The sequence below is a fragment of the Aethalodelphis obliquidens genome, unplaced genomic scaffold (assembly GCF_003676395.1).
Source record: "Aethalodelphis obliquidens isolate GAN/ISIS:26980383/991018 unplaced genomic scaffold, ASM367639v1 scaffold6, whole genome shotgun sequence".
Taxonomy (NCBI): domain Eukaryota; kingdom Metazoa; phylum Chordata; class Mammalia; order Artiodactyla; family Delphinidae; genus Aethalodelphis; species Aethalodelphis obliquidens.
In genome coordinates, this window is record NW_020837950.1 from 1,358,986 (window position 1) to 1,381,415 (window position 22,430).

General features: G+C 37.1%; 1 protein-coding gene across 28 annotated transcripts in view; it reads left to right on the forward strand.

Annotated features, from left to right (window-relative positions):
- Positions 1–22,430, forward strand: part of CLOCK (clock circadian regulator) — a 135,332-nt gene that overhangs the window by 104,852 nt on the left and 8,050 nt on the right. For 25 of the 28 annotated variants that reach the window (XR_003432110.1, XR_003432108.1, XR_003432109.1 and 22 more), the window contains 7 exons: positions 8,243–8,384; positions 10,151–10,251; positions 10,787–10,876; positions 13,838–13,990; positions 14,819–15,028; positions 15,756–15,961; positions 19,986–20,250. Coding sequence is in view for 25 of the 28 variants with exons in the window: in XM_027102898.1 (XP_026958699.1) it covers positions 8,243–8,384; positions 10,151–10,251; positions 10,787–10,876; positions 13,838–13,990; positions 14,819–15,028; positions 15,756–15,961; positions 19,986–20,250 (1,167 nt within the window). In the remaining 3 variants the exon portion in view is untranslated. The remainder of the gene's footprint in view (positions 1–8,242; positions 8,385–10,150; positions 10,252–10,786; positions 10,877–13,837; positions 13,991–14,818; positions 15,029–15,755; positions 15,962–19,985; positions 20,251–22,430) is intronic. The other 3 variants (XM_027102911.1, XM_027102912.1, XM_027102917.1) reach the window with 2 other exon arrangements.

Consider the following 22,430-nt stretch of genomic DNA (forward strand, 5'->3'; position numbering starts at 1 on the left):
AGAAAAATCCAGCAAGATTAAAGTCAGTCTTTTGTAACCTAATCACAGAAGTGATATCCCATCACTTCTGTCTGTTCTGTTCATTAGAAGTAAGCCACTAGGTCCAGCCTACAGTAAAGGGGGGAGGGATTATACAAGGTTATGAATACCTGAAGGTAGGAATCATTATGAGCCATATCAGAAGTTGCCTACAACAAGTATTTTTGACCTGTAGAAAAATAAGTGGAATGAAAAGGTCAAGAATGTATATTAAAAAATGAGTTAAAATAGGCAGCATGCCAGGGGACAGAATGGGAGGATGTCATTCAGTCATTCAACAAACTTTATTAAGTACCTTCCATGCACAGTGAAGAAAACCATCAACGAAATGAAAAGGAAATCTACCGAATGGGAGAAGATATTTGCAGATGATATATCCAATAAGGGGTTAATATCCGAAATATATAGAGAACTCATAGGACTCAGTAACAAAAAAGAAGTCCGATTAAAAAATGGGAAGACAACCTGAATAGACATTTTCCCACCAGACACGTGAAAAGATGCTCAACACCTTTCTAATCATCAGGGAAATGCAAATCAAAACCACAATAAGGTATCACCTCCTACCTGTCAAAATGGCTGTTATCAAAAAGACAACAAACAACAAGTGCTGGCGAGGATGTGCAGAAAAGAGAGCCCTCATGCACTGTTGGTGAGATTGTAAGTTGGTGTAGCCACTGTGGAAAACAGTATGGAGGTTCTTCAAAAAATTAAAAATAGGACGACCTATCAGTTTCACTTCTGAGTATTTACCTGGAGAAAACAAAAACAGTCGAAAAGATTTATGCACCCATGTTCATGGCAGGATTAATTACAATAACCAAGATACAGAAGCAACCTAAGTAAAAATGTGGTACATATATACAGTGGAATACTTTGCAGCTGTCAAAAAACGAAATCTTGCTATTTGCAGCAATATGGATGGATCTTGAGGGCATTATGCTAAGTGAAATAAGTCAGAGAAAGACAACTGATCTCACTTATACATAGAATTTAAAAAACAAAACAAATGAACAAACAAAACAGACCCATAGATACAGAGAACAAACTGGTGGTTTCCAGAGTGGGGCGGGGGGGGGGGGGGGGGGGCGGGGGCAAAATAGGTGAATGGGATTAAGAGGTACAGACTTCCAGTTGTAAAATAAGTAAGTCACGTAGGAATATGGTTAATAAAACTGTAATAGCTTTGTATGGGGACAGATGGGTACCAGACTTACCATGATATTCATATTTAAATGTTGAATCGCTATGTTGTACACCTGAAACTAACAATATTGTGCATCAGCCATACTTCAGTTAAAAAAGAAGAGTGCCGGGCTTCCCTGGTGGCGCAGTGGTTGAGAGTCCGCCTGCTGTTGCAGGGGACACGGGTTCATGCCCCGGTCCGGGAAGATCCCGCATGCCGCGGGGCGGCTGGGCCCGTGAGCCATGGAAGCTGAGCCTGCGCGTCCGGAGCCTGTGCTCCGCAACGGGAGAGGCCACAACAGTGAGAGGCCCACGTACCGCAAAAACAAAAACAAACAAAAAAAAAGAAGAGTGCCTTCCCTGTGCCAGGAAGTACTGGACATCGCTCTAGCTGCTGAGAATATGGCTGCTGCTCTCATGGGTCCCATATGAAAGAATTTTTCCAAAGAGGCTCTGTCTGCTTAGGGGAGGAAAATCCAGCATGTTTTTAGTGAAGGAAATTTTCTGAGGAAAGTGCTTAAATCTAGAGTTCCTTGAAATAAGGACTATCATAGAAACCAGAGTAATACATACAGAGATTGTTCTCTTTACTTCTTTTTTTCCCCTCATGCCCATGTCCAATCCTAGGAAATTCAGCTAGCCCTACTTACAAAATATACTCCAACGATGTCTACTTTCTCCCCACATTAATGTTACCACCATGATCCTCCTGAGTTTAGGGAAGAGGTCCACTTGAGATATATTTTTCAGAAATGTCCATGTGTGGATGGTTTTAGTCAGGAATCTAAACATGATCACCAAGGGAATGAGTGTAGAGAGAAGATGACCAGGCACTAAGCACTGGGGCACTCAACGTTAAGACGTGAAGGGGTCAAGGAAGAACCAATCACAGGAGACCAAGGAGAAATATCCACTGAAGTAGGAATAATACCAGGAAGCTAAGTTGTCCTAAAAGCCAAGAAAAGAAAGCGAGCGTGTCAGTGAGGAGTGAACAGTCAGCTTTGTCAGGTTCTGCTGAAATAAGTTAAATTAGATGAGTACTGAGAATTGACCATTCAGTTCAATAACATGTATTCATTGATCAGTAAGAACAGACCAGGTGGAATAGTAATATGAGGGAAAGCTTGATTAGAGTGGGTTTAGAAGAGAATTTTCTGAGACAAGGGGAATTAGAGATGGTAAGTAGGGAAGGGTTTTACTACAAAGAGGAGAGAGATCTGGCAATAATAGGAAGCACTGGGCTAAGAAGAAGCTTTTGCTTTTTAAGGTGGGAGAAATAATAGCATATTTGTATATGGACAAGAATGGTCTGAAGGAGAGAGAAAAATTGGTGATAGGAGAGAGAGCGGTAGAAATGCTAGAGCAGTGTTCTTGAGTAGGTGAAAGAAGATGGGATCTAGTGGACAAGTGAATGGATTAGGCTTAGCTAGATAGAGGAGCAGATGATTTCAGCTACAGAAGGGGTTGGGAAACTATGGCCGTTCGGCTTGATCTGGCCCTCTGCCTTGGTTTGTAACACCCACAAGCTACAAATATGTTTTTTACATGTTTTTAAGTGATTGAAAAAAAAATAATGTTTTGTGACACACAAAGATTATATCATCAGATTTCACAGCCACACTCAGTCGTACATTGCATATGGCTGCTTTTGTACTACAACAGTTGAATTGTTGTGATAGAGACTATGTGGCCCACAAAGCCTAAAATATTGACTCTCTGACCCTTACAGAAAAGTGTGCTGATCCCTGAATTACAGTAACATGAAGAAGGGTAGAATATGTGAGTATGTATGCTGGTAGGAAGGTTGATATAGTAGTGGAGCTGTGGCATTTCTCTACAGTGAAATAGGAAGTGGAGTTTGGGGTTTGAAAAGAGGGAAAAGTGTTGAATAGTTTTCTAGGAGAGTGAGAAAGTGAATAGACAAGGGAATTTTAGTCTGTTTGGCAGGCAGGATTAAGGGCTTATTGAGGGTCTTGGTCACTTATTTAAAGAGAGAACAACGGTTAGCATGTGTGTTTCTTCAGCCATGTTCAGCTGTGCAGGAACAGATGTGGAATAGGTTAATAATTGGGTTTCACCAGCACTGGTATTTTCCTAAGGGAGTATGGTGAAGGGAGATACGGGCAAGGGAGTTGATGATACATTCAAGGGTGTGTTTGTGATGATTAACCATGATTTTAAGCTGGTTAAAGAGGGAAGAGAAAACAAGAGTGATTATGAAAATGTGGTAGAATTGATGTATTTTAGGTTCCACTGAAGGATTATTGGAGTTGGGATACTAAAGGGAATGAGGAAGAAACAGGGGGAAAGGTGGTTAAAGAGTAGGATGTTTGAAACTGAGGTTATGGAATGCTTATTTTTATTGATTATGACAAGGTCTAGGGTTTAACTATAAGAATAAGTGACTGAGGACAAGTGGATGTCAAGGTCTTCATCAAGGAATAGAGAAGTCATGGTGTCAAATATGTGAATGTTGGTAACCTAGGAATTAAGAATCAGTGAGGGCAACATCTAACATCATACTCAGCAGGAGAAAAGCTGAAAGCATTTCCTCTAAGATCAGGAACAAGACAAGGATGTCCACTCTCACCACTTTTATTCAACATAGTTTTGGAAGTCCTAGCCACAGCAGTCAGAGAAGAAAAAGAAATAAAAGGAATCCAAATTGTAAAAGAAGAAGTAAAACTGTCACTGTTTGCAAATGACGTGATTCTATACATAGCAAATCCTAAAGATGTTCCCAGAAAACTACTAGAGCTCATCAATGAATTCGGTAAAGTTGCAGGATACAAAATTAATACACGGAAATCTGTTGCATTTCTATACACCAACAACGAAAGACCAGAAAGATAAATTAAGGAAACAATTCCATTTACCATCGCATCAAAAAGAATAAAATACCTAGAAATAGACCTACCTAAGGAGGCAAAAGACCTGTGCTCTGAAAACTATAAGATGCTGAAGAAAGAAATTGAAGATGACACCAATGGATGGGAAGATAAACCATGTTCTTGCATTGGAAGAATTGATATTGTCAAAATGACTGTACTACCCAAGGCAATCTACAGATTGCAATGCAATCCCTATCAAATTACCAATGGCATTTTTTGCAGATCTAGAACAAAATATCTTAAAATTTGTATGGAAGCACAAAAAACCCCAAATAGCCAAAGCAATCTTTTTTTTTAATTAATTTATTTATTTATTTATGGCTGCATCAGGTCTTCGTTGCTGTGCGTGGGCTTTCTCTAGTTGCGGTGAGCTGGGGCTACTCTTCGTTGCTGTGTGCAGGCTTCTCATTGTGGTGGCTTCTTTTGTTGCGGAGCACGGTCTCTAGGTGCTCAGGCTTCAGTAGTTGTGGCGTGCGGGCTCAGTAGTTGCAGCTTGGAGGCTCTAGAGCACAGGCTCAGTAGTTGTGGCACACGGGCTTAGTAGCTCCATGGCATGTGGGCTCTTCCCGGACCAGGGCTCGAACCCATGTGTCCTGCATTGGCAGGCAGATTCTTAACCACTGAGCCACCAGAGAAGCCCCCAAAGCAATCTTGAGATGAAAAATGGAGCTGGAAGAATCAGTCTCCCTGGCTTCAGACTATACTATAAAGCTACAGTCATCAAAACAGTAAGGTACTGGCACAAAAACAGACTTACGGATCAGTGGAACAGGATAGAAAGCCCAGAAATAAACCCACACACCTATGGTCAATTAATCTATGACAAAGAAGGCAAGAATATACAATGGAGAAAAGACAGTTTCTTTAATAAGTGGTGCTGGGAAAACTGGACAGCCACATGTAAAAGAATGAAATTAGAACATTCTCTAACAACATACACAAAAATAAACTCAAAATGGATTAAAAACCTAAATGTAAGAATGGATACCATAAGACTCTTAGAGGAAAACATAGGCAGAACACTCTTTGACATCAATCACAGCAATATCTTTGGATCCACCTTCTAGAGTAATGAAAATAAAAATAAACAAATGGGACCTAATTAAACATAAAAGCTTTTGCACAGCAAACAAAACCATAAACAAAATGAAAAGGCAACCCACAGAATGGGAGAAAATATTTGCAAATGATGCAACCAACAAGGGATTAATCTCCAAAATATACAGATAGCTCATGCAGCTCAATACCAAAAAACAAACAAACAGCTCAACCAAAAAAATGGGCAGAAGATCTAAATAGACATTTCTCCAAAGAAGACATGCGGATGGCCAATAGGCACATGAAAAGATGCTCAACATCGCTACTTATTAGAGAAATGCAAATCAAAACTACAGTGAGGTATCACCTCACATGGGTCAGAATGGCCATCATCAAAAAGTCTACAAATGATAAATGCTGGAGTGAGTATGGAGAAAAGGGAACCCTCCTACACTTTTGGTGGGAATGTAAGCTGGTACAGCCACTATGGAGAACAGTATGGAGGTTCCTTAAAAAACTAAAAATAGAATTACCATATAATCCACCAATCCCACTCCTGGGCATATATATGGAGAAAACCATAATTCGAAAAGATACATGCACCACAATGTTCATTGCAGTGCTATTTACAATAGCCAGAACATGGAACCAACCTAAGTGTCCATCAACAGAAGAATGGATAAAGAAGATGTGGTATGTATGCATAATGGAATATTAGCCATAAAAAATAACTAAATAATGCCATTTACAGCAACATGGATGGACCTAGAGATTATCATACTGAATGAAGTAAGTCAGACAGAGAAAGACAAATATGATATCTCTCATATGTGGAATCTAAAGAATGATACAAATGAACTTATTTACAAAACAGAAGCAGACTCTCAGAGAACGGACTTGTGGTTACCAAAGGGGAAAGGTGGATGGGAGGGGTAAATTAGGATGCTGAGGTTAACATATGCAGACTACTATGTATAAAATAGATATTCAACAAGGACCTACTTCCCTCCATTATAAGGAGGAGGAAAGAGAAGATGGTTATGTTCATATACCTGGTATGTTAATAGGTAGAGTTACATATTTGGTGGTGGCAAGTATTCTCATCGATATAAGACAAAGCTATCAGTTGAGAGAGGGAGAAAGAAGCTTAGGAACAATGGGAAAGATATGGAGTAATTGTGAAGAGTAGGAAGATGAGCCCACTAGAAAACTTAATGTTTCTGCTTAGTGTTGAGTATCTTTTTTAGGTTGGCGGTCATTTTAGGTTGACTATAATTGTCTCCAAAGGAACAAGTGAGCTGGAAGGCTAGGTAGGACAGGGATGGTTTAAAGTTAGATTTTAATTTGTGTTCTTAGAGGTGCTAGAGTATCTGGTAATGACAAGGAGTAGAGATTGAACGCGGTAGAGTAGAGGAAAAAGTTTCTTGGAGACGAGGAGTTCCTAGAAAGCTGAGAGGCCAGGACAGGATATTAGATGAATCACCAATATGGATATTGAATTCTGGAGAAAGGTCAGAGTTGGTGTGAAGAAGATTTTGAGCAGTCAAATGCGGAGTTCCAAAGATGCTTTTAGTGCCTTGTCTGTAAACTTAAGTGTCATCTTAATTCTGTTGGGTTTTTTTTTTTCACTTTTTCTTTTTTCTGATGTGAAATATATGTAACAAAATTTACCATCTTAACCTATTTTAAGTATATAGTTGAGTGGTATTAAGTACATTCACACTGTTGTGCAAGCATCGCCACCATCTATCACCAAAACTTTTTCATCTTTCCAAAGTGAAACTCCATACCCATTAAACAGTAACTCCCCATTCCCTCCTCCCTCCAGCCCCTGGCAGCCACCAATCTACTTCTGACTCTGTGAATTTGATTCCTATAGGTACCTCATGTAAGTGGAATCATACAGAATTTGTCTATATGTGACTGGCTTATTTCACTTGGCATAATGTCCTCAAGGTTCATCCATATTGTAGCATGTGTCAGCATTTCCTTTTAAAGGCTGAGTAATATTCCATTGTATGTATATACCACATTATGTTTATTCATTCATCCATCAATGGACACTTGAGTTGCATCCATCTTTTGGCTATTGTGACTAATGCTGCTATGAACATGGCTGTACAAATATGTGTTTGAGTACCTGCTTTCAATTCTTTTGAGGATATACCCAGAAATGAAATTTCTGGATCATATGGTAATTCTATATTTAATTTTTTCAGGAGCTGTTATTACGGTTTTCCATAGTAGCTGCACTGTTTTATTTTATACATTCCTGTCAGCACTGCACAAGGGTTCCAGTTTCTTCATATCCTCACCAACACTGGTTATTTTCTAGTTTTTTTTATAATAGCCATCTTGATTGAAGTGGTATTTCTTGGTTTTGATTTGCATTTCCCTAATGATTAGTGATATTAAGCATCTTTTCATGTGTTTGCTGCTTATATATCTTCTTTGGAGAAATGTCTCTGCAAGACTTGCCCATTTTTTAACTGGATTTTTTGTGGCAGGTATTTTTGGGTTTTGTTTTTTGGTTTTTTTGTTTGTTTGTTTTTGTTTTTTTTTTTTTTTGCTGTTGAGTGGTAGGAGCTCTCTATATATTCTGGGTATTAATTCCTTATCAAATAAATGACTTACAAATGTTTTCTCCCATTCCATGGTGCTTTTCCACTTTGTTTATAGTGTCCTTTGATACACTTCTGTTGCCTGTGCTTTTAGTGTCATATCCAAGAAATCATTGCCCAATCGAATGTTATGAAGCTTTTCCCTTTTTTTTTCCTAAAAGTTTTATAGTTTTAGTTCTCAACATTTAGATCTTTGATCCGCTTTGAGTTAACTTTTATATATGGTATAAGGTAAGAGTCCAGCTTCATTCCTTTGCATCTGTTGTTTCTTTAAATAGAGAATGAAACCAAAACTTTCTGGCTATTAAAATTTTTTTTCATTTCTTTACCTAATATTACACAGGTACACTTCCCTTGTTATGGGGTAAAAACTGATTTTGGGGAGGAGGAATTAGCAAGAAGTATTGCTAATTTGGGAACTCTGAACTGAACCACAAGAAAACATTTATTTTACTCTTGTCTCCTTAGAGCCAAGATTCTGGGTCTGATAATCGTATAAATACAGTCAGTCTCAAGGAAGCATTGGAAAGGTTTGATCACAGCCCAACTCCTTCTGCTTCCTCCCGGAGTTCAAGAAAATCATCTCATACTGCAGTCTCAGACCCTTCCTGTGAGTACCCTAGCTTGAAAGCAGACTTCCTTTAAAGAGAGTCCTTCTAAATTGTTTATGTTGCCGGTATCAGCATTTTTCATCGACTGCCACTTTCAAATGATAAGTGTTTACATTTCTGAAATACACTAGCCTTTTCAGTGAGCAAGAGGCACATTGCTCACATCTAGCAAAGAGTTAAGTGTATAAAGTAGCCTATAAAATATGTAGGTAGTAATATTGGTCTTGTTATTTTTTAATCATCCCTCAAAAAGAAAGCAAAACTATTACAGTAATTCCTTTTTTATTGGTAGAGCCAGTAAGTAGTGTTCTTTGAGTTTGCTTTTTGAAGGTGCTTTGTGTGTATCTTGTCTTTATGAAGACTTACATAATTGTCATTAAATTAATGTCCTTCTTAATTTTTTAAAAAGAGTCTAGCACCTTTGTTTCTCAGTATTAAAACTATATATAATGAAAAAGGGGGTTGTCTGAACTACTCAACATGGTGGGTAGAACATCAAAAGAGGTTAAATATAGAAATTTCTGAGATCATAGAAAAAAAATTTTTCCCTATTATAGCTATTTCTTCCTTTTAAAAAACAAATTATTTTACTGTGGTAAGAACACCTAAAATGAGATCTACCCTCTTAAATTTTTAAGTGTACAGTACATTATTGTTGACTGTAGGTATGACGTTGTACTGCAGATCTAGAGCTTATTCATTGTGCTTATCTGAAACTTTATGCCCATTAATTAATAATTCCCCATTCCCTGCCTCCTGGCCATTGGCAGTCACCATTGTGCTCTTTGATTCAATGAATTTGCCTATTTCAGATACCTCATATAATGGAGTCATGCAGTACTTGTCTTTTTCTGTCACTGGCTTATTTCACTTAGCATAATGGCCTCAAGCTTCATCCAAGTCACAAGTTGCAGAATGTCTTTCCTTTTCCAGGTTGAATAGTAGTATTTCACTGTATGTATACACCACATTTTGTTAATCCATTCATCTGTCAATAGACATTTAGATTGTTTCCATACCTTGGCTATTATGAATAGTGCTGCAGTGAATGTTGGAATGCTAGTATCTCTTTGAGATGCTGATCTCAATTCTTTTGCATAAATACCCAGAAGTGGGATTTTTAGATCATATATGGTAGTTCTAATTTTAATTTTTTTGAGAAGCATCCATACTGTTTCTACGGTGTCTGCAACATTTCCCATCCCCACCAACGGTGTGCAAGGGTTCCAGTTTCTCCACGTTCTTACCAACACTTGTCTTCAGATTTTGTTTTTTGAACAGTTTATAAGCTGTTTTTTTTTTAATTGAAGTATAGTTGATTTACAGTGTGATATTTTTGATAATAGCCATCCTGACAGGTAGAGGTGATATCTCATTGTGGTTTTGATTTGCATTTCCCTGATTAGTGACGTTGAATATTATTTCATATATCGGCTGGCCATCTCTGTGTCTTTTTTGGATAAATATCTGTGTAAGTCCTTAGGCCATTTTTTAATTGAGTTATTGGTTTTTTTTACTATTGAGTTATAGGAGTAGTAACCATTTTTATATTTGAAGTTTTCCTATTTCAGATATTTTCTTTGTCCTTAAAAAAGAAGTGATTAAAAGGAATCATCTTGTTGTCATAGACTTCACTTTTATTGAATAATTTAGAAAAATAACTCAAAAACCACTTTTATTCACTGAAATGCGTTTTGAGATTGATCTTTGAAAATTATATTTTATAAAGTACTAATGCTATTCTGTTTTTGTTGACCAACCTTAGCTACACCTACAAAGATCCCAACGGATACTAGCACTCCTCCCAGACAGCATTTACCAGCTCATGAAAAGATGGCACAAAGGAGGTCATCATTTAGTAGTCAGGTAAACTCTACAGGTAGTATTCTTCTGAATAAAGATTTATTAAAGGGGAAAAAAACATCATCTAAATCTTCAGAAATTCATTTATTTATTATCCCTTTCTATGAAATTCAAAATAGTTGTTTATACATAACACTTACTCAAGATCGTTATTTTTCTGTGGAGTAGTTGTCAAACATACCAGTCCTTTTGATTATTTTTCAGGTAAACTGTTAGATTTTTTTTTTTCAATTATGGAAGACTGATAATTTAGAGCCGTTTTATATCTAATTTCAAATACCAATCACTTTCAGTAAAGTCCAGCCAGCTTTTATTGGGAGCCCATGCAAGGTAATGTGGCAGGTGCCTTGAAAGACAAAAAGATAAATAGGGAATAGGCATTTCCAGTTTAGAGGGGGAAGACATGCCTATACTCAGCTAAAAAAGTATGAGGCTAATTGTAATTCAGTTATAAAGATGCCATGGTGATATTTCTGGTGGAAGTACTCATTTATGGGAATGATTGTCACCCCAGTGTTATTGTCTATTTTGCTTCTAGTCCATAAATTCCCAGTCTGTTGGTCAGTCATTAACACAGCCAGTGATGTCTCAAGCTGCAAATTTACCAGTTCCACAAGGCATGTCCCAGGTATTTCTGTTTGTTTCAGTTAAGTATTTTAAAATTATAAATTGTTTTTAAGCTACTAGAGATTTTTAAAAGTACATACTTACAGGGCAGTAAATCTCAGCTGTGGGCATTTAGAATATCTGGGGATTTTTTGATTGTCAGTGATATTGGGGTACCACTGGCCCTTTAGTCAGCAAGGACCAGGGGTGCTAATTGTCTTTTAGGGTGTGTGACAGTTTTGCACAACAAAAAACTATCCTGTTTAACCCCTATTGAGAAACAGTATAGACAGAAAGATATTAAAGATGAAATGTAGCTGTTCATTTTGTTCTTCTTATGGATAGTGGAAGAATTGAGTAATTTTATTCATATATTCATCCATTTGTTTATATACAGGACATTTATTGAGTTCCTTGTATTATCAGATATTGCAGGTGCTGGCAGTAAATATATCTGTACTAAGAGACTTTATTACATCTAGAGGGAAGGACAGTTAACTACAATACAATGTACTATAGTCTATGCTCAGGGTCTGAAGTCTTGATATGTGAGCACATTAGATGGACCCTTAATGCAGCCTGAGGAAGTGAAACAGAACTTCCTGGAAGAATTGTTACTTGGACTGAGTCCCAGAGGAGGCTTAAATACAAAAACTAGCAAGACAAAGGAGAGATATTGCAAAAGTGACACTTTTGATTATAACTTCGCAACTTGTAATTTATGACTGCACTCATTCAGTGCCTCAGACACGTTAAAAATACTACTAAGTTGTGCTAAAAATAATCCAAAAGTTTCTGTTCTGTTTGGTGTTAAAGATATCTTAACAGTATCTTAATTTCAAATAATGATAGTTAGCAATAGGTAAAAACAATGTTTTTCTAAAAATACCCTTATCATATGTGGTTATTTAAATTATATATATATATATATATATAACTATAGCTATTATATATTATGACACTTGTACAAATATATTGGCAGTGCTATAAATTACCTAAATGTCATAATCTTGACTTTTAGCAACATATAATTGTGTAAGGTATTTATAACAGCACTGTATTATTAAATAGTATCTGGAGTTGCAGTAGTTTTTATCAGCACTGAGTCCTCAAAAGCTTTTTATTCTGAAGGGTAACAGAATTTTTATGTAAATATTTGACATATTTTCAATATTATTAGTTCATTAATCTCAAGATACTGAATAAACATTTCTTAACATTGTAAAGGAATATTTTCATGAAATAAATAGTATCGACTATGTCAAAAATGTTAATAAGTATTCGAATCTCGTATTTCATTCAGTGATAAAGCCAAGCACTCTGCCTCTTAGTTCTGTGATTTTATTTCCCATTATTCTGCTTTCTGTGTTTATTTTTATTTTCGTATTTGTATTTAATAGAAATCCTTTAAGTGGTGACAATGTAATGCTTACCTAAAGGTATAAATAACTTTAGTTCGGATAAAATATATTTGTATGACATAAATATAAAATTTCAAATAATGAAAAATTAAGGCATGAGGGTATTAAACTTGTAATGTTTTCTCACACCTAGTGTAATCTAATGTATGATTTGATCTGGTATTGTCAACTTCAGAAGTCAGAGTTGTGTACTTTGAAAAGTAATATTCAGTGTTCTCAATACAAACTTTTGAAGATAGAGTAGAAAAGCTTTTGGGGGGCATTTCTCACTTTTACATGAATTGTAGGAGACTATTTTAAGATTAAGACAGATTTCCAATACAGTGAAATTCTTTCTGCTCTTACACTGTATTCTGTGCAGAATATTCCTGGAATTAAGTAAACGAGCTTAAGTGGTGAATCAACAAATGTGACTAAGTTTCAAGCAGTAGTAAATAGAAGCTGCCTGTAACTCAGGTGAAACAGAGAAATAAGTAAGATTGAAAACCTTATTTACTCTGTAGGTAGAATATCTATGCTTCCATTCATGTATGCATGCATTCATTTATAATCGCTTAGTCTTTAAAAGCCTAGGTTTTGTACTTGTCTGAGAACAATTACATGGTTGGTTATCTGTCAGACTTTTACAACTTTCTAATGTCAGATTTTTATAACTTTCTAATGCACAAAGAGCACAGTCTAGGGATGACAGTTTGATGTGAACAACTCTAGGTGCAGGCTACTTTTTCAGTTGTTAAAGAGTAGAAATGAAGTTCAGTGGTAGTGCCGCAATAGGAACCTAGGTCTTCTAAAGCCAGTGTTATTAATTCATCTTGTAATCAGTCAAGATCTAGTCAGAAGCTAGACCAGAAATTTGAACAGGGGTAGTATAACAAATTACTGGTAACAGGGATTAACCACTGAAAGCAGTTAAGAGAATTCAAAAGAATACAGGAAAAACAGGTGTAGAGAGCAGCCACTAAATGTAAGTGAAAGGGAGAGTAGCCAAGGGGGAGCAACTTGGAAGACCCCCTCGACGCTCCTGAACTCCTGCTCTTCCAGGCCAGGCTGAGACTCAGATCCCATTAGGCAGGTGTGGTTGTAGCCACTGGATGGTCCACACATTCACGGAGGTGCCACAGACTAGGGCTGGAGAGCAAGAAGCCACTTGCTGGGGTACCAGTAACATTTGCTGGGAAGCTGCCCACTAGGATGCCAGGGAGACTTGCAGGAAAGCCACCTGCTGGAGCGCTGATGACACTCACTAGGATGCTACCCATTGGCATAAAAACAAGAAGGAAAAGCACCAGAACCAGAAAGATAGGCACCTCACTTTGCAGTATCCCTCCAGCATCGTCACTGACAGGACTGCTTGTGCCTGCTGACTACGGAGATACATTTGTAGGGTCCAGCTCCAGTATCACAAAGCCGAGCAAAGACAGGTGAATTAGGAGTTGAGAGGCGATACATTCATAACTGGCGTAACACTCTTAGCTCATGATGTACTGCTTGTGTTTCACATTTTACAGTTATGAGAAGTGATTGTAAACTATGTTACACTTTTTCTGTCCACAATACTTAAGTTTCAGTTCTCAGCTCAGTTAGGAGCCATGCAGCATCTGAAAGACCAGTTGGAGCAACGGACTCGGATGATAGAGGCAAACATTCATCGGCAACAAGAAGAACTAAGAAAAATTCAAGAGCAGCTTCAAATGGTCCATGGTCAAGGGCTTCAGGTAAGTTATTACATTTGAATTCAAGCAAAGCATGCTATTTGCATTTTGGCTTCTTAGGAAATTGACTTTTCTTAATTAAAAGTGAGATGCAAAAGATACATTTCCTCAGTTTAGTTCAATAAATACTCATTGGTTATTTACTCAATAGGATTGTATTAACAGTCTCTAAAGATGATTCATTCCTAAGAGTGTTTCCACCAGCGTCTTTGTTTCTCCAGATTAGAGTCATCTTTTAGCAGGCTAATGTTTAGTAAGCTTTAAACCCATAACATCAAAATACTTTACATGTAGGTACAGAATTTATGACTCAATCATCAGTCATTTTTTAAAAAACATACTAGTAGGTGGGATTCAAATTAGTCTCATTTGGTCAACCAACAAGGCCACTCTAAAGTTATGTCTATCCAAGGAGACTAGGACTTTGGTCAAAGGAAACTTTAAGTGAAGGCTACTTCTGTCTAATGCCGTGAATTATAAATGGTAAGTGATGCAGAGCTGCCAGTCCACAGACCTTTGAGCAGCTCTGAGTTAGGGTAACGCTAGCTGATATAATAATCCCCAACATGTAAAAATGTCAAACAAGTGGAGGTTTTGAAATTTATAACGCTTTTTCTGACAATTAGAAACATGATAGGGTTAGGGTGACTGGAAGAATGAAAATGAGTATCATGTTTTATTCAGCAATTATTTTTTGCTCAGTGTTCATTCAGAATGACTTAGTCTTCTTGTTACTTGCGTTTTAAACTTAATTTTTAGCTGTTTTTTTTTTAATGCTCTCATTCTTTTTAACTTAGAAAGATCATTTCAATGTAATCTTTATTTTTAAAGATGTTTTTACAACAGTCAACCCCTGGATTGAATTTTGGTTCTGTTCAACTTTCTTCTGGAAATTCATCTAATATCCAGCAGCTTGCACCTATAAATATGCAAAGCCAGGTTGTTCAGACTAACCAAATTCAAAGTGGAATGAATACTGGACACATTGGCACAACTCAGCACATGATACAACAGCAGACTTTACAAAGTACATCAAGTCAGGTAACGTTATCGAGTACAGTGGGCTGTGGAGTGTTCAGTGATTGAAATGTATGGTGTTGCTAAAACAAGAATAAAGCTTCATCTTGAACATTACCATATTTAAAACTTTACTAGTAATAGAAACTATAGTATTGAGAGTGATAATTAAAATATTTTGAGCAAAATTGTTCTTAATTGTTGAACATTGAATGCTTTCAGTATTTTGACATGTAAAAATTTTGCAGTTTGCTTAAAATGAACATACGGACTAGTTCTGTGTGTTAACAAAAAAAAGACTTTGACTTGCAAGTGTCTGACTAGGACATATGTTACTATAGGTGAAGACTGTATTGTTAGGGCAGTGATGGCTTAATCAACATTCTAGGAAATTTTGGTAATTGGTGTGCATCTGTGATTATAAATCTCAAGACTTCAAATGAAATATATAAAAATGTGTAATGTCAGTCACCTACTTTGGGTGTTTGAAGAAATTCTTCATGTATATTTCATATCATCCCTGTTAAGATCATGCTCCTTTTCAAAAGTCATAGCTTACCTTCCAGCAAGATACTGAAGGCTAATTCATTCTCAATGACTACAAGTTATTCCTTGATTTCTCCCAGAGTAATATGTTCTGCCACTTCTTTTTCTGTCATGTCAGCTATTGTTAGAATGATGAGTAATAGAATCATACTTCCTGAATAAATTTTTTTCAGATGATCTATCTGTAAAATCTTCTCTTTCCTAGCAGAATCAACAGAATGTACTGAGCGGGCACAGTCAGCAAACATCTCCTCCCAGTCAGACACAGAGCACTCTTACAGCCCCACTGTACAACACTATGGTGATTTCTCAGCCGACGGCCGGAAGCATGGTCCAGATTCCATCTAGTATGCCACAGAACAGTTCCCAGAGTGCTGCAGTAACTACATTCACTCAGGACAGACAGATAAGGTAGTGGTCATATTTCGTTAGTCATTTCAAAGATGTAAATTGTTTGATTAAAAAGCAATACTTTGCGGCTTCCCTGGTGGCGCAGTGGTTGAGAGTCCGCCTGCCAATGCAGGGGACACGGGTTTGTGCCCCGGTCCGGGAAGATCCCACATGCTGCGAAGCGGCTGGGCCCGTGAGCCATGGCCGCTGAGCCTGTGCGTCCGGAGCCTGTGCTCCACAATGGGAGAGGCCCGCGTACCACAAAAAACAACAACAACAACACTTTGATCTTTAAAAACGTGATTTTAATTTGTTGCTAACTCTTGAATTTGAAATAAAAACACAGAATGTATCCATTGTTTACGGACTTTATAATAAAAGAGTAACAACAAGTTTTGTTTTGTTCAGAAATGTGCTAATAAATATTGTAGAATCCAAATTCTACAGCACACTGTTACACAAGTTTTATAATAGGGTTTGTCTATATCACTATAAAACTTTTATCATTTCAGTACAGATGCTGGTGTGTTGTCAGTGTAGTAACAGTGGTTAGGGTGTTTGCTACCATAGTTTATATGTGTTATGGAGTAAGAGTAGCTCACCTTTCTTGATTTGTGTTAAGTACTGTACTACATGCTCAAAATATATTATCTCATTTAATTTTTATTTTTTAAAAAGGGTCTTTTATTTCCCAGGTAAGAATAAAGTGAGTTTTTAATAATTTGGTCAAGGGTCTATAGCTGTTAGGGAGTGAAGAAGGGTATCTGAATTCAAGCCTGGGTGTCTGATTTCAAAGCTCATGTGCTTTAACATATACTATGCTAAAGTTCTGTGGGCGCTTCTAGAAAAACCGCCATCTGTGACTTATTTTAGTCATCCAGATAGCTGACTTAGAAACAAATATTATGAAGAAATACCCTTTTCGAATATTAGGAAGGAGTCTTTCAACAACTATAGGATTTCTAGTCTTAATGATATTTTAAATACATTTTATTTTTTACTAATTTTAGTACAATATAAGTAGGCTGCTGCTTTTATAATAAAACCTTACTGTTGTATTAGACTGTGTAATAGATTTTATTAAAGTCCTATTAATAATTTCCAGAGAGTAAAGAAGCTTCAGGATTGCAGAAGCAGTAAGAGCAGAGAGAAACTCATTTCTTCTCTTTGGAATTCAGTTCCTTCAAGTTAAAAAGTCCAGCTTTCAGCTTTGACTTCTGAAAGGAAGTATTATGAATATGCTCCACAGAAATACAGAGGACTAGATTTAAAGCCCGAGGGAAAATCCATTAACGTAGAATGTTGACATGCATTTGGGAGGACACAATTTAGCAATTGTTTGTAGACAACTGTTTTTTGAAGGGGCAAAAACATACTTCAGCAGACATTTGAGTGCCTACTTAGATGAGTATGGCGCATTCTTTATCCCAGGACAAAGATCAGACTAGTCAAAGCCATAGAAAGGTAAATAATCAGTATTGTTTGATGTGATAAATCCTTACTAGGTCTTTAGAAAGGAGGATGTGAGCAGTGTTATGGGTTGAGGCAAGCAGATGAAGAGAGGAGTGTGGTCAGGGAAAGCTTCAGGGAGGAGATACTTGACCTGAGTCTTAAAGAGCTTGGCTTTGGATAAGCATGTGGCAGGGAGTCCAGGAGGGTGTTCTAGGCAAAGGTAGGAGTGTATACAAAGCCACAGAAGTTAAGCCAAAGTAGATTGCAGACTCTTTTAGTGCCAGAGAGGGATGAGGTAGTCTCATAGTTTACCAGTGGGCAGTTGGACAATTCAGATACGAATTACTTTTTAGATTACAGAGAAATTAGTGCTTAGCATTTCTATGATTAAGCCACTTTGTAATGTTATTTGTTTCTTTGTGCTTGCTTTATAGGTAAATTTTTTACTATATATGTTTTTGCATTAAATAATGCGTTTGGTCCTGAAGTATATAATATACAGTATTTTACTTTTAAGATTTGGAATGGATTCAGAATAGATTTATTTTGTCTTATGGAGCATATAAAGTATGTATATGTGCTAAGTTTAATCGTAGTTATGTGCTTTGAACAGTTTGTAATTGCAGCTGTGTCATGCTAAATCGACGGTAGAGTCATGTCTCAATTTCCTCACCGTGATGACCAGTGTTGGAAACTAACTTCATCTCACAGAAAAGGCAGATAGAAATAATATTGTTCCCTGAAGAGGCATCGTTTTTTGTTGTTGTCCTTTTATTAAAGACTGTGGAAGAAGGAAGGTGGGTGGGAGGGAATATTAGTGAATTGTAACACGGTGGGTACTCTGCTCCTTGATAAATTTATAAATTGAGTGCATTTTTATGTACTGTTAGGATGTCATTTAGTTTTGAATTATGTTTATAAGATACCGCTTGCAATGTAAACATCTGTAAACCTAGAGAGTTTTTTAAAAATTCCCTTATGACTGCTTTATTTTGATTAGTTTATTTTCATTAGCAAAATCATGTGTCACATATACCTACCTCCCAAGTACCTAGTAATTTTATAAAAAGAAAAAAGTTGATATTTTTAACAGGTTAAATTTTTTCTTATTGTGGTAGAATATACATAACATAATACTTACTGTGTTAACCATTTTCACACGTACAGTTCATTGACATGAGTGCATTCGCGCCATTGTGACAATCACTACCTTCAGTCGCCAGAATATTTTCTTCTTCCCAAACTGAAAATCTGTATCCATCAGACGGTAACTCCTCACTTCTCGTCCCCCTAGCTCCTGGGAACCACCATTCTACTTTCTAAGCACATAAGCCTGTGACTTTGACTACTCTAGATACCGCATATAAATGGAATCACATAATATATGTCTTTTCTAACTGGCTCATTTCACTTGGCATGATGTCCTCCAGGTTCATCCATGTTATAATATGTGTCAGCGTTTCCTTCCTTTTTAAGGCTAAATAATATTCCATTGTAATGTATATATCACATTTTCTTGATCCATTCATCTACTGATGGACACTTGGGTTGTATCCATCTTTTGACTGTTTTGAATAGCTGCTACGAACATGGGTGTACAAGTATTTATTTGAGTCCCTGTTTTCAGTTCAGAATTGGAATTGCTGGATCATATGGTAGTTACATTTTTAATATATTTGAAAAAACACCATACTGTTTTCCATAGTGGATGAACCACTTTACATTCCCACCAACAGTGCACAAAGGTTCCAATTTCTCCACACCCTTGTCAACACTTTGTTTGATAGTAGCCATCCTAATGGATATGAAGTGGTATCTCCTAGTGGTTTTGATGTGCATTTCCCTAATGATTAGTGATGTTGAACCTCTTTTCAGTGCTTATTGACCATTTGTATATCATCTTTGAAGAAATATCTATTCAAGACTCTTGGCCATTTTTTAATCAGAGTGTGTGTTTGTTGCTACGTTGTAGGATTGCTTTATATTTTCTAGTTATTAACCCCTTATTAGATGTATGATTTGCAAATATTTTCTCCCACTCTGTGGAGTGCCCTTTCACTGTGTTGATAGTGTCCTTTGAAACATAAACATTTTTAATTTTGTTGTACAGTTTATCTATTTTTTCTTTTGTTGTCTATGCTTTTAGTGTCATATCCAAGAAATTATTGCCCGATCCAGTGTCATGAAACTTTCCCCCTATGTTTTGTTCCAAGAGTTTCATGGTTTCAACATTTATGTTTAGGTCTTTAATCAATTTTGAGTTAATTTTTATATATGACGTAAAGGTCAAATTTCATTCTTTTGCATGTGGATATCGGAAAAAAGTTTTGTATTTTTGTTTGGGTTCACTTCATTTTGCTCTACACACTTTTGTTTCACTGATATCCCAAAGGGAATCTTTAAAAACATGAAACAAAATTGGAACGTACAGCTTTTAGTATGGCAGTATTAAAAGGGGATTATCTTAGAGTTATACCCTATCAGTTCATTGGCAATATCATGGGTATTATCTTAGAGAAATGTTCAGCCCACCACCTTTCATAATGTATACCTTGTACTTCTGACTCCCTTTCCCGTTCTTTCCTCCTAACAGATTTTCTCAAGGTCAGCAGCTTGTGACCAAGTTAGTAACTGCTCCTGTAGCCTGCGGGGCGGTCGTGGTGCCCAGCGCTATGCTCATGGGTCAGGTGGTGACTGCCTACCCTACCTTTGCTCCACAACCACCGCAGTCACAGACACTGCCGGTCCCACAGCAGCAGCAGCAGCAGCAGCAGCAGAGTTCCCAGGAACAGCAACTCCCTGCAGTGCAGCAGCCGCCGCAGGCGCAGCTGGCTCAACCGCCGCAGCAGTTTTTACAGGTAATTCTCCCCATGCGGAAGCTGTCCCAGACCTGTTTACTTTTATGGAGTGAAATTAGGGATTAAAGGAACATTTTAAAAATGATCTGAGAAGTCCATAAAGGCTCATTGTACGACTTAAATTTATATAAAGACAGAAAGCTTATCCCAGTTGGCTATTTTTTCTTCTCTTGTTCTGTCTTTGGAAAACCTTTAACCTTGCCGTGGAGATACCCCACTGTCTGAACTGCTGGATAGAGTAAGTGGCTGCTTCTTGCCCATATCAAGGTACTTTACATAGAGCTCTCTCTGGCTAGAGTTTCTGGAATTCAAGCAAAGGCACCTTTCTCTGTTCTCTTGTTTTCCTAGTGGCCCATCAAGCTGTACTCTCTACAGGGCAGAGGTGTTGAAAGGGACTTTTTAAAAAAATTAGTTTAGGCATTATCTTAAATTATTTTATTGGATTAAATTTTATAGTGACTTTTTGGTAATATATTAACATCAGAGGAGATATACTGTGGAGGCATAGCCTGCGCTGAGATTGAGTCACTGCTGTACCACATACTGTGTGAACTTTGGAGGTTACTCAACTTGCTAAAATTCAGTTTCCTCATCTGTAATATGGAGGTGCTAGTAGTTAATATCTCATGGGTGAAAGAAGCATGCAAATCACTGAGTATGGTAGAAGGCACATAACTAGCTTGATTTTATGACCACTGTCTTGATAAATGTATTAATAGACACTCAGATTAACCAAAATGCAGACACAGATCTCATGTGGGTATATCAGACAGAATCTACTTATCTAAAGGGTGCAGAACAAGGTCACCTAGATCGGGATCCTCAGCAAAGAAATCAGCAGGACAAATTTCTGGACCTCAGTACCCTCATTGGGGGTACACAGTAGCAGACTATGACATCTGGAAATCCAGCTTTTTCCTTACTGGTCTAAAAGGCCAGCGATTTTGAATGTAGGCTAAGCCTAGATTTGTGCTGGATACCATTCCATGTATGCCAGGTACATATCATCAGTTTTAAAGTTATACAGCATATGGTATGATTAGAAGATTCAGTGTTATACTGTATACTCAGACATAAATACAGTGTTAATTTATCGCCATTGGTGTTCTGGTACAAATATAATTCTGAACTTGGTGATGTGCTAAACTAAAAGAGGTTAGTTGCCTAAATATCTCTGAGAATCATACAACCCCTTAGACCTTAAGCCTACAGTGCAGCCATTAATGACTGGGTTAGCTATTGTTACAAATTAATTAATGACAAGAATTTATAATAAGTTATAAACTATTCTCTAGGGGAAATGTATTCAATGAAAATTAAGCAAAAGCTTAGAAAGGGAGAAGACTTGCCTTAAGAGCTCAGTTTTCTCTCAGGGAACGAGGGCTCTTAAAAGAATGAACATTCTCTTCCACTTTTAAAAAAACATTCCAAAGACATGGAACCACTAAAGAAATAAGATAGGCAATACCCTTTAGAAATACACTCATATGCAGATAGAAATACACAATTTGTCTTTTCTGGTTATATAACACCTAGTTCCAAAGTGTACCTCTGTTGTAACCCTGTAAGGCTCATAAATATCCTGAGTTCTTTTCTTACAAAAGCTGTTCCTAATAACAGAGGGAAAAAGAAAATGTCTCCAGGTCCTTAGCAAAGCTTAATGGCCGTAAAGTTTCAAAGATCTGTCCTTTTGTGTGCGTGTGCAGGTGTCCTTCACATACATTTGCAGAAATCACCCATCACAGTTCCAGTTTAAAATTATGCACCCTGCGTCAAGATGTATTGTCAGTAGTGAGGAAAGACTTTCACTTTCTTTTGGCTAGTTTCCTTTATATCTCTAGAAGGAGCAATTAGGCAAAAGAAACTGAAGTTCATGGACTTGACATTTGCCCAAGGCCACACAGCTAATAAATAGCAGAGCAAAACTCACAGCCAGGGCTTCAGACTTCAGATTGCCCGCTCGCTTTTTGTTTTGCTTTTTCTTTGTTACATGATACTGCTACCTATAGGACATAAGTCTCTGACTTTGCCTGCCCTCATTTTTGTGGTACTTTTAAATAATAATAATGTTAATATTTAATCTTCACAGAAACCCATTGTGGGAGGTACTGTGATTCTCCTTATTTTGTAAATGAAGAAACTGAGGCCCAGAGATGTAAATAGCTTGACCAAGTTACACA